Source organism: Buteo buteo, chromosome 9 (assembly GCF_964188355.1).
Source record: "Buteo buteo chromosome 9, bButBut1.hap1.1, whole genome shotgun sequence".
Classification (NCBI taxonomy): domain Eukaryota; kingdom Metazoa; phylum Chordata; class Aves; order Accipitriformes; family Accipitridae; genus Buteo; species Buteo buteo.
In genome coordinates, this window is record NC_134179.1 from 38,799,411 (window position 1) to 38,812,719 (window position 13,309).

The 13,309-nt window shown below is 38.0% G+C and overlaps 1 protein-coding gene across 3 annotated transcripts in view; it reads right to left on the minus strand.

Moving 5' to 3' along the window:
• PDE10A (phosphodiesterase 10A) overlaps positions 1–13,309 on the minus strand; it is a 191,439-nt gene that overhangs the window by 74,713 nt on the left and 103,417 nt on the right. For all 3 annotated transcript variants that reach the window (XM_075036108.1, XM_075036109.1, XM_075036110.1), the window contains exon 3: positions 3,346–3,374. In XM_075036108.1, coding sequence (XP_074892209.1) covers positions 3,346–3,374 — 29 coding nt within the window. The remainder of the gene's footprint in view (positions 1–3,345; positions 3,375–13,309) is intronic.

Here is a 13,309-nt window from a genome sequence, read left to right on the forward strand (position 1 = left end):
ATACATGAATACATATGCGCTTTGTGCTCAAACTCACACTCTTCTATTTTTGTTTCTTTTGCAGATAAACCAGCAAAAATAAAGTATAAAATTCAGCCTAAGTTTTCTTCATCAAAATAGTTCAATAGTTGGTTTTCTTTGTGAAATCCCTTTGCCCAGAAAACCACTTCTGTGGCTAGGAGGGATGGGATCAGCCAAGACACATCTGCACAGTAAGTAAGCAGAAGAAACAGCATTTCCAATGAGGTTCCCAATACTACATCATACAAAAAGGAGATTTTTGTCCCCAGTTACATATATTTCATAAATACTGGAATCTAGCATGCAGAAAAAAGTTCACAGGTTCACTCTTTGGTCACAGAGATACTCTGTAACCAGACTTGTTCTTATGCCAAAAGCAGCCTACAGGAGTCGGGGAACCTTTGGTTTTTTTCTTTTCCTCTTACCTGTCAGCTACTATGTCAGGCCAATCAAGGATATATTTACACTTAACTTCTGAACACCAAAATACTGATGAAATTGCCATTAGTATACCAGATTTAAAAATAAAAAATTTTGAAAAGCTTCTTTTCTATTCTACATATTTCAAAATTTAAAATATGTGGAAGGATTCTCCTACTCTCTCCTCGTTTCAAAAATGTGCGATGTAATGCTGATAACCAAGGTTGCTACTTTATTTTTATTTTTCTAATAAACTGCTAAAAAAGGCAAAAGATTAAAAATGCAGTTCCTATACAACAGCATTTTTCAGAACTTCCTCAATTTTCAAAGTGTGGAACTGCAATATAAACCCTTGAAAATACTGACATTTCCTTCCAATAATTCAAGAAGTAAAAGATTCATTTTTTTTTTCTTCCCAAAAATCTGGACACCATTCACCCCACTGCATTTTGCTGATAAAAAGACAAAAAGGTAAGTGAATAAATAGTTCAATATTTAGAGTCCCTAGAACCTATAATCTTGTATGTTTATAAAGAAAAAAGGTGAGGCTTTTTTGGAGGAGAAAGGGGTTAAATAAATTTAACAAAAAATATCCTCCCCCAATTTAATTCTGTTGTTGTGTGTAAGCACAACAGAAAAGGAGGCTACTGAAGCAACTGATGCCACAGCATATGACTATGAATGTTTTAATGTTTTCACTCTGCCCCACATTGAAAGATGGAAAACAAAAATATCCAGCGATGAAAGCCACATTTTTCAGCATATTTCTACCTTGGTTCCTAACTAATATGATGTTTTAAAACAGTTGGTGATTTAATTCTGCAATAAATTTAGTTTCACTAACCTTTATTTTTGCTTCTCTATGATATAAGCTGCTTCTTGCAGACATTTTCAGGAATTAAAAAATGTAACAATGACTTTAAAACTCATAATTCTTCAGTGAGAATGAAATGTCTTTTTGTCTGAAAAACATTACTCACCTACAGAACTTTCCTAATTTAAATTCTAATTTATGTTCAGATTTTAATTAAACTGGCATCTGTTTGAGCTGCTGCTGAAGAAAGAGGATGTATTACAATGGTCTACATTATATACGGCATTATTCAAAAATACTATAAACTAACAAACGTTCATTTGTAGTATGGTGCATTACTGAGTGCCCTCAAGTATTGTACTTTAAAAAAAATTAAAAAAAAAAAAAAAGTAGTGTAACACAGTATACACACCAAGTCCACAATGATTGACAGCTAAAAAAAAACGCAAGGGAGAATTCATTTGCTTAAGAACATCTGAAGTATCATCTGCACCTCACTGACTGCAGGACCTGAAGTGACAGCCCATCCTTCTTCAGGAAAACCCCGAGTCACGTCTGTGACTTCGAGGGGCTGAGGTGGCTGCGACCAGCGTGTCTGAGACGGCGGGGGACACTGGCAGGGCAGACACGGGGGGGTTCAGGGTTCCAGACCTTGCTTTTTTTGCTTTAAATAGCTCAAACATGGTAACCTAGTTTTGTAACTCCATTTTAGAGTTTTAGGTAAAATGTGAATCTATTTACCAAATCAATGACAATTAAGAGGAACTTTCTTCCACAGAAATAATTATGGCTTCTGCAATTTTTAGGCAGATCTTTAATTCTTTTGAAATCAAAACAATATATAGAGATATACTAACAACAATAATCTTTGGTTGCACCAATAGATATTTACTCAACTGCCATAAACTGTTGAATACTAAGGAGTGACCAAAAATTGTGTTATAAATTAATAAAATACTATAACATATTAATTTTCACCTAAATTCTCAACACCCGTATACATCCATAGCACATCACGTACATGGAGAACTTCTGCTTGCATAAACTCATTTTAGACATCGTTTAATCTCTTTTTTGTAGTCTCCTAAGAGGGGAACTTCAGTTCCCACTTGTGCCAGCCCTCTGAAACCAAGGTTTCCTCTGCCAGCCTGTTTCTACTCCTTCCATACCCTAGCATTTTCCAGAGGGCTCCTACTGAGAGCAAGACCTCCCAGACAGCTTTTACAGTCTTTCAATCAGCCTTATTTTTAATATGTCTGACACTATTGTCTTTCTCCTGGGAACATGACGTAGCCTAGGCACGACATTCAAGAAGACGACCAAAACAGGACTGCGATTACACCTCAGAAAGCTTCAAGCAGCTCCCTCACCTTACATGAAATGACATTTGGGTGCTTCAGGCTGAGTGGACATATCTGAGGGCAACAGATTGTCCTGTACTGATCTTTTGTTATTCCCAGCAAAGGCACTAGTTTCTAACAGATCCCCCTAACTAGTCCTCAACCACGGACTGATATTCTGCAGGACACAGTGTCGATCAGATGTCAGGCTAGAGTTGGGAATTTATTTCTGAATATGTTTTTTAAGATTTTACATTACACTTCATACAGTTCACTGCAAAATATTTCCCATTAAAGAATTTGGCTCATCTGTACGACATCACATCTCAAAGGAAGGTATTAGATGGAGCATATTCCTTCCCTTGTTTCCTCTTACGCTTGCCATCTCTCAAGGCAGTAACACTGATTAAATAGCCTGCTGTTATGCTCAAAGTCCCATGATTTTCCTGGTTTCCATGAAGTACCTATTTAAAACTGGATCATGAAAATTGCACTGTGAGAACTCTAAATTTGTTAATGCAAAATACCCCTTTATTTATTTACAGCCAATCAAGTGTTCTTAATACTTATTTTCCTTATTAACTTTTCTCTAGTCAGTCAGTACACCAATTTTTTTTCCTCTGGAGACCCACTTATGTCCAGGGAATAGAGTCAAATCTTGATCAGAGACTGCACAAAAATCATCCCAAGTGAACAGCGGGCCTCAGAGACTACACTTCTTTTTTAGAGAGGAGGGAAAGTAGCACTTACCCTGCTGACTTCTTTAGGCGTCGTTTCATCTATGAGGAAACAAAACAAACAATCAGGCACTCAGGGAAGTTTCTAGACTGAATGAAGAACAAGATACACACTTCAAACAATTTTTGCACCATTGTACAGAACTTCTAACATCGTTCAATAAAGTAACTGAAATATCCTGAGACTGGCGTGCATTTACAATCTTTTAAACTTCTAAATCTAAAAGTGAATTAAAATTAGGATAAAGTATTCAGGAATTCTGTCCTGCCTTAATAAGAATACGAAGATTCCTACATTTCATAAGACAATTCACAGGCCAGCTAAACCCATAAGTCCTATATCATTCTCCTCCATTTATATTCAATTCAGTAAGACAATTGTTAGCATTGCACAGTCTGAGAAATAAAGACTCTTTGCTACAAAATATATGTCACCAACATCCTACATAAATGAACAAGTTCGTGAGTAGACTTAGACTTTCTGTTCTGAAGATCAAAGATGCTATTCCTGTTGACGACTTTAGATGTGGAAAAAAAAGCCTTGTGACCATAAGACTACAAGAATATCACTGATGTGATCTGGCATAACATGTTAAAAGCTCATAGATTACAAGGGGTTTTATAGATTTATTTATTTATTTATAAATATATATACACATATACTATTATGTTTTGTCCTTTCAAATGCAAGCAGACTCTCATGCATTTTTTGTAATTTAAACATGTAAAAATAAGTACAGGTACAATATCAGAGCACTAGCTAAACCATTGAGTGATATTTCTGAAAACAAAGGGAAAACAGTTATACAGCAAGAATGCATCTGCCATTTGGAAACATGGAAACAATTCCAACTTCCAGTTCAATCATACCAAAAGCAGCTTAAACACACCCTTACAAACCCCCAGTTGGTTAGCTGTTTCTGAAAACGTGAAAGGAAGTATTTGTAACCTCTTACTTGATACTAGTAATCAAATTACTATGCTTTGCAAATTAATTTTAAGTCACCAAATAGATTGAATCTCACAGAGAAAGATCATATGTTTATATTTGTGGCCCTTTATTTACACATATTTTGATACATCTCTATTGAGTGGATTTTCACATATCTCTGTCAGATACAGACATAATATCACCTAGGCTGCTTAACAGTAGACTACGTTTTCTCCAAAATCAACCCCAGGTGAAGGAGGAATCTCAAGACTCTCCTTGAGAAGGGCACATTTACAAGTATTTCAATGTTATCACCAGCAAAGGCTCTTCATATCTTGCCATTTAAGATGAACTTTTAAACAATAAAGCTAGAAAAAAAACCATTTTCTAGAAAACAGATTTCAAGACCCAATTTCCAATGAAAGAACACTTGATAATCATACAGATTTCTCCTCAAAATAGTAAAATAATATATTTCACAACTATGAGTGATGATAAGTCATCTCTTATCCCGAACTAAATGATATACCTGTAATTTACACATGCAGAACACAGCGATAAACTTGGTTGAGCTATTTAAGGTAGTTCTGTTGTTTGCAATGTGACGTGTAACACATACTTGACAATGTTCAGTGATCACAGAATCTTCCTTGACTGGACAGATCTATATACCAGTTACAAGAACAGCCAAAGTTAGACTCAAAATCCATCTCCCCTGCTATCTTATTTCCAACAGTGAGCAACAGAAGATGTGAACGACGGAAAACCAAGTGATGACATGATGACACTTTCCCTGGAGTATACTCTCAGTTTTCAGTAACCAATGGATCAAACGTTTCTTGAATCAGTGGTGATATTTTTCTCTTCAAAAGACTAGGATGGGGTTTTCTTCCTCACACTTTTGGGGGGCAGGAGGGGTGTTAGATTTTGTTTGTTTGTTTTATAAACCTGAGCCATCATCCTTCAGCATTCACAACGTCCTCCGAGTTCCACGGTTTAAACACATATTATGAGAAAAACTACCTGTATTTTCTTTTGAATCTGCACATCATGACTTTCACCTGATGCCCTCTATTCACTTTATGGAGCCTGTGCTTCTACAAATCTCTCAAACGAGCCCTTCTCTGCTTCACACCCCATCAGAACCTTTCCTGGCTGGAACAGCCTGGTCTGGTTTGCTGCTGGTGCCAAGGAAGCCGCTCGGCGCTGCTGGTCCCTCGCAGCGCTCCTGCCTCCTCTGTCCCACTGCATCCCGCCAGGATGGGAAGTCCTCAGCCACAGGCAACACCGCAGCTCAGGAAAACACAACGGGGACTTACACAATGACACAGGGATGGATTCAGGGGTCTTCTCTCTGCTTGAAAGGAGCAATTCCTAAGATTTTACCTGTTTCTTGATGGTTATTAAACAGTGGGCTAACATTTTCAAACATTTCTATTTTGTAATACCAATATCTCTCTCCAGAGCATTAACAACTAATTAAGAGCCCACTACTGTATATGTAAATTTAAAAATATCTTCCCCCATGTAAAGCAGTCAGCATTTATCAGTATTAGTTTTGTCAGCTGTTTTGTCTTTCAGTCACTCAGTACTTTTAGCACCCCGAAAAACTTCATACCGTAAAAAAAACAAAATTAAAAAAAAATAATCTAATTTTTCAAATTACCTTCAACCCTGCATCCTTTTACCCAAATCATTTATATATATGCCAAAAAGCATGGGTAAACCATACTAGTGATCTCCCTCTACTTGAACAAAATGAATTTATTGTAATATAACTAGTATAAATGACTACCATCACAATCCTATGGCTTTCACACCATTGCGAGACACAACTGCCACTGCGATTTCCAAGATGTTACAAATGCCATCAGCCCAACATGAAACTTCCCATACATATGTAATGCTGTGCTTAAATTTGTATAACATGAGATACACAGGTGTCACTCCTGCCTTGCAATTCATTGTTAATTCCTTTAATTACAATAAAGGAATCATACTTTTATTAAGAAGTTGTATAGAGATATGAAGCCCCTGTCCAGGTCAGGGTCCATTTTGCTGTGTACAAGACATGAACACGGACAGACAGTCATTACATCAAAGAGCTTTTGATTTCTTTCTGTGAGGAAATTAAAAGAAATATGCCAACAGATCAGGAAGGAAAAAAATAACACCTATGGTACTCAATAAAGATATGTTTTATGGAACAATTATTAGAGACAATACTTTTTCAGAATAAAAAACATATAATCAGTATGCCATTTTTTCAGAAGAAAGGTAAACAAAGTGTTTGGGAAGTCTGGTATTAGAACTGCACAGATAAAGTTTGCAATTCAGGGATTATGAACTAGTGGGAAAAATGGAAGATATTTTTAGGGGAAGCAGGAAAGCAAAAGATGAGGGGGAGAGGGGAAAAAATAGCATCAAATACTCTATTAATACATCTAGATACAAGTTAAATTACTACATAATGAGCTAGAAAATAATTTTCCATATTAAAAGAAACCAAAGGCCTAACAAGAGGCCTTTCCCTCCCCCTTCCCCTAAGAGCAAAGGAAGAAATGTGACCCCATGAACCGGGAGTGAATCAAATTATTTTCGGGAGATGCAGTCTTTAAGGCCCAGGTACATGCCGAACAATAGGACGCACATCCACCTCAGTGCTGGCACCACTTTGCTGTGGTTTTATCCATAGCACAGAGTACAAAACTGCCCTTACAGCTTAGTTTCTAAATGCAGGGAAAATCATTGGAACAGCAGCTTTTCCCACAAATTATTTTAATAGCCAAAATACAGGATTAGTTAATATATGTAAGTAACAGGGGGCTGATGAAAAATACCCTCAATTTGCATGCTCCTGCTAATTTAAAAGCCATGAATTCTGTTTGTTTAAAAGGTACAAACACAGCGATCTCTTATTTGTAAATCAAGTTCCACCCCTTTAAAATATGAAGCTTTTAAAGAAACAGATTAACCATTAAAATAAATTCAGAGACATTAAGTACATCAATAAAGAGCAGCTTGCTATAGAGTTAAATCTCTCAGAAAAATTCTGTGCTTGAATATAAAGGTCCCCATTACAGCATATTGCATGGGAAAACAGCCAGAGAGGGGAAAGTGTCTTATTAGTGTCTGCACTGAGGGAGATAAACACCCTGGGAGAAAGCAAGTGTTTGTGAAAGAGATCACACAAATGCTCCAGCCACTAGAAACTTTGCAGTTGGAGTTCACTTTTTCTTTAGACATCAAATACAATCAACCACAATACATGAATAAGTGTCACCCTCTCAATCCCATTTGTTGGTAGTATTGCCGTTCACAGAATTTAGGAGGATCGTATTAATTTTTTATGATATCTGACATAATTATTAACACAGAGTAGTACAAGAAACGTGTACAATTTAGTTCTGGCACTCTGAATATGCCAACATTCTTCTTAACAGTGTCAAAAATGAAGTGATGAACTCTTGAAAAGAAATCACTCTACACGCATACATTAACTTAGCTGTACTGCTCGATCGCGGCTGTGGCAAGCTGTATTTTGAAGCCCAGGATCCTCAGTGTGGCCTGATGCACGCCGAGGTAGGCAGCCGGCAGCAGCGCGATGGGAGCAGCTCAGACGAGCGCGCGACCTGAGCAAGAGGTGATTTTGTCCTCCAGAAGCACTAAGCACGCATCAGTAACCCAGCCGAATGCCCTGGTTTAGCTGATGCTGTAAACTCTGTTATGTTCGTGTCTTGTTAATTTGAGCATAAACACACAGATACCACAACTGGGAAAACCAGAAACTGTGGAGAACAGAACTAAATTTCAAGGGCTTCCCCACCTCCGTACACCAAGTTTGCAGAGCAAATCCCTTGCAGCAGCAATGATGTTGTTCTACCCCACCGTGAGCTGGTTCAGCCCACTGAATGTGCGCATAAGGGTTCATTTTCTAAACTTTCAAAACCAGGTAACTATCCCAGACCACAAGAATAAAGTTAACTCGGTTTTACCTTCACAACTTTGCAAACATCACTATTTAAAAAGCTCTCTTTCAGAGGTTAGTGACATTGGGAAGAAGCATGGAAGGATGAGAAGAGTTCTGTGATAAGATTTGGGGTTTAAGAACAAAATTACAATTTAACAGACTTTTAATACCTCAGCTTTACTACCTATATACTTCTAATTAACAACTGCACAGCACACTACAGACATGCATAATAACTGGTACGGTAATTAAAGACAACATCCATCTGGGAAAGCTTCCATACTAAACCAAGACAAATAAGATAGGAAGAAGCAGAAAACAAGAAAGGGAACTGACTGAAAAAAAACCCAACCCCTCCACAGAAAGTTTGGCATTTGGCACAGTATAAATGAGGCCAGGTTTGGTATTTGGCACAATATACACGAGGCTACATTTAGCTTGGTTTGGGGTTCACTTTTTTGGGGGGTTGTGTGGAGGGCTGTTAAATTGTGTAATGGTTCATTTAATAGGAAAACCTCAGATTTTATTTTACACGTTAAAAAAAAATCATTTCATATTTGTATTTCTACGCATGCTTTTTTTTAAAAAAAAAAAAAAAAACAAACATGAATGATCTTCCAACAATTGCAAGATGCTAAGCCAGAGTAGTCACAAAGACAACTTTAATGCAAAGCAAGCTTTCAATATTTCAGATATGACACTCTGAGTTATCAAGGAAGCAATAATTCTAATGCCTAGTTAGTTTTATCACAGGAACTCTTTTGGAAAAACAATATCGCGCTTTCTCCCTGGTCTTACACTGTTCTTTGTTCTATGTAGTTAAGTACTACTGCTGGTCCACCACTGTTGTCGATGACAGCAAACAAATGCTTAGGATTAATTCTGTTTATGAGATCACAGATAGCTGTACAGTCACATTTTCCCAAGGAACGTTTTACCACACAGCAGATGTCAGATTGACCTAATAATTTTTCTTTTCAAAATTTGCTTTAGGCTCCTTTTCCTTCAGCTAATAAGACACAAGTTGTTTGGAATGCAATTAGACTAGCGTAAATATCTTTGCTGCTTTTTTTCCCTTGAGAAGTGTCATATACCCACATGTCAATAGAAATTCCACACTGATAAGAGTAGACTGGTTAAAGACTGATTTCACCACCATGAAATAAAGTTTACTGGGTTTAATTTATTTTTGTGGTAGAATGGCACCAATCAGATGAGTTGTCAGTCTATTTTAATTGCATTTTGCAGCCTTGTTTGACACACTCTGCAATCCTTATTTTAGACACCTTGCATCTAGCAGCTTATGCGTCCACTGAATTTGTAAGACCTTTCAAAGACACCTTAGCTGAGGGTGAGTGTCCTGAAGCAGTGATATCACACATATATAGCAGAAATGCTAAAGCCATCACTCAAAAATGTTCTTGCTTCTTAAGGCACAATCTCACTGAGAGCACCTGAACAGCTCTCCTAACTCTCAACTCTCTGGATTTATTTCACACTTCAGAAGCACTTTTAATGTTACTTCATAGAAAACTAACATAGACAGTTTGTTTAGACACAGACTTAGACATTGAAAGGGAATATTCATTAGTATTGATCCCTGGTGGCACACTAGGTTTCCTTCCTTGAAGCAGAACAAAACATGAATTCTAGCTTTTTTACATCAACAGTAAGACCCACATTTTTAAAAGTCCCTGAAAAAGGATGCTCAGTTTTTCCTCTTCTTAAACAACAAAGTAACATGGATCAGAAAAAGTTAACTAAGTCCCAAACCAAGACTTCATTGCAGACAGTAAGCAGAGAAATAAATATACTGTCTGCCAGGTGTCCTACAATTTTTATACACTCCTTTACATATAAGCAAACAGGGCACTACACAAAAAAGAAGCCAGGAGACAGCGCATCTGACTTCATTAGAGACACCTAAATGTTTGGATGCTCATTGTTTTCTATGGTCTTAGCCTTCACAAAACTGATGAAACATTGGAGCAATTTTGCAGAACAACCACCAGAAAATTTCCAAAAGGGACCCTCTGAAAGTATCACCAGCCCTTGTGAGAACAGAAAGGCACACGGAAGATCCAGATTTTGCTCGTTTCTGAAATCGCTTAGCAGTACACAGCATACTGATAGTAGCTCTGCACCTTCTGTATCCATGGACAAAAAATTCTCAGCTGTACACTTGATGCAGCAATTTAGGCTAATCTAAGGAGGGTATTTCCACAAAATTATGATCAAGAAAATTGCTTTATAATTAATATAGATTCACCTTCTCACTTCTGTTTAAAGAGTGGGAGGATGGATGTGCCTCTGAACTTGTGGAATGGTATCTGCCTCACATCAGCTAAAAGTTTTATAAAATTCCATGGAAGTCTCTCAAGTTGAATACAACTCACCAAAAAAAATATTGGAACCTGGTCTCTGACCACCAGGAAGAAACTTAATAGTTTCCTGCAGTGAAGGTACTTCACCAAGTGTCATGTTTTAACCCCAGCCGGCAACTCAGCCCCAGGCAGCCGCTCACTCACTCCCCCACAGTGGGACTGGGGAGAGAATCGGAAGAGTAAAAATGAGAAAAGTCGTGGGTTGAGATAAAGACAGTTTAATAGGTAAAGCAAAAGCCGCATGTAATTAACACATGTAGACTTTATGCGTGATAATTACACTACGTCAACTGCAGACTTTAAACCACGACAGTCCTTTTTGGCACCCAACGTGGGGCTCAAAGGGTTCAAGATAACAACAGGTTTGATTGGAATGGGCTAGATCGAATTTAGAGCTGTTATTGCTGTTCAGCCATTAATTGGCAGGCTCCTGTGCTTGCCATGGCACTTGCTTGCCTCACTGTATATTAGAGCCTAGTGCTTGTTAGTGGCTGCTTTTTGCTTTCGCTGCTTGCTGTACTGCTGCGTGGTACGGAATATGATCTGGACTATCCCTGGGGTCAGCTGTCCCAGTTGTGTCCCATCCCAACTCCTTGTGTCCCCCAGCCTCCTCGCTGGCGGGGTGGCGTGAGGAGCAGAAAAGCCCTTGGCTCTGTGTGAGCGCTGCTCTGCAATAATGAGCCTAGCAGCGTAAAGTCACATGTAAAGTCTACAATTGTGTTTTATGGTAATTAGCCTATGACTTCATATCCTATTCAACACAACCGTTGAAGAGAGTGTGAAATTGGTTAGCTCATCTATCTTATCAGTCAATGAGGTGCAATCATCATTGTTTATTACTGGAATACAGCCACTAGACAACGGGCTGAAGAGCATGTATAACAACTTTGGATTTTTTTCATACTTAGCAGTTTACAGCTATACCTTTTTGCCTGTGTCTAACACTTCTCCTGCCTGGCACTCAATTCAGTTTGGCATTCACTGCACTACCTGTTGCAGGCAACTTTAAAATTGATTATGGGTCTTGCAAAGATGTTCGGTGAAGGAAGTCTCTCATCCAGTAGTAATACAATTTCAGTATCATGCTTGTTAAATCAAACTTGATTTTCTCCTATTTTTTGGTCCCAGAATCCTGCTGGTTGCCAGGTATAAGGTATCCTTAAATTTTACTGCAATTGATGTATTTCAGAAACAGCATTAACACTACTAAGCTGTTCTCTCACTATTCAATAGAGCTGTTCCTTCACTTTTGAATGTGTTTCAAATATACTGCACAAAGGTTGAAGTTTTATTGTGTTCAGCGGGTGCTTTCAAGGAGAAGGAAAAAAATTACATCCCTGTTGGGTCAAATACTACTCAGTCATATACCTTAAGCAATTCCACTGAAATCAATAGAACTGCTACAGCAGGCACTGGAAACCAAAAAGGCTTTTATATATTAAATGTTGCGGCATTCCTGTTATGCATAGCGATCCAGGGCTGAAGGAGATCATTAAAAGAGAACACTACTCAAAGCAGGTCCTACAAAGCTCCAACAACCTGAGAAAGCCACATTGGATCTTGTTCATTGCAAGACATTTGGATATTTGAAAGATGTATATTATTATGCATACTCTTTGGACCCTGCTGGCCCTGTTGGGTTTGGCTTGTTCATTCCTAGTCCATGAATACCTCTTCCTGACAGATAAGCTGTCTGGAGGATTTTAAGGAAAGGCGCTTCCTCCTCTTTCCCCAACATCTGTATATGGCCCATCCTCCCCTCCCAGCCCTGCAAGGCAAGGGATGGGATCCCAGAGTGAACACAGCTTGGTGCCACCAAGTTCCCATCCCTGGCAAGGAGTGAGGCTTCAAAGGTTTGCTGGCCCAAACAGGCCAAGAAATTTCAGCAGGTTCTCAGCTTCTGGTGCAGGAAATACTGCATAAGGCTCAGTGACAGCAACAGACTATAAGAAACTTACACTTGTCGGGAAAAACGTAATCTTACGCTTACTTTGGGGAAGAAGAGCATCAGATACCAATGCTTTTACTATACTTTTTCCCTTTAATTATTTCTGTTTTGTTCCCATCCCTACATTTTTATTTACTGTATTCTCACCTCTTTCTGTTTAGAAACATATAGGAATTTTTAAGGGAAAAACATGTCCATGTAATAAAATTGTAACCTATCACACTCTTATGAAGTTGTTTCAAAATTTTCAGATTCTAGTGTTTTTCTGCTATAGAGAATCTAAAGTAGAAGAAGAAACTTTGCAGCCTGCCCAATTTTCTTGTTTCCGTGCCTCTGACTACATTGAAAACAAATGTCATGTTACTGAACTTTGCAGTAAAATCCTCAACATCTGCAGAAAAAGCAAGACTGAGCAGTCTTCTTCTCTTTAGACCGGCTAACAAAAGAAACAAAAGAAAATGCCCCCGAGGAAAAGTTTGCTAACGTCAACAAGGGTAAGGGATCATTAGAGCTTGAGTTGATAGGTTACCACATGGGAGGGTGTGAAATGTATTTACATCAGGGGAATCATTTCAATCCCTCTGAAGAAACTCTACTGTAACTATAACATACGTACATTTGTATTAGGGATGTATTTTATTTATTTTACCCAGGAGACTGAAAACTGAGAAACTGAGAAAATGTTCAAATTAATCTGGATAATACTGAAGACGAAAAAGTGACAGAATAAAATTTACAAATTAA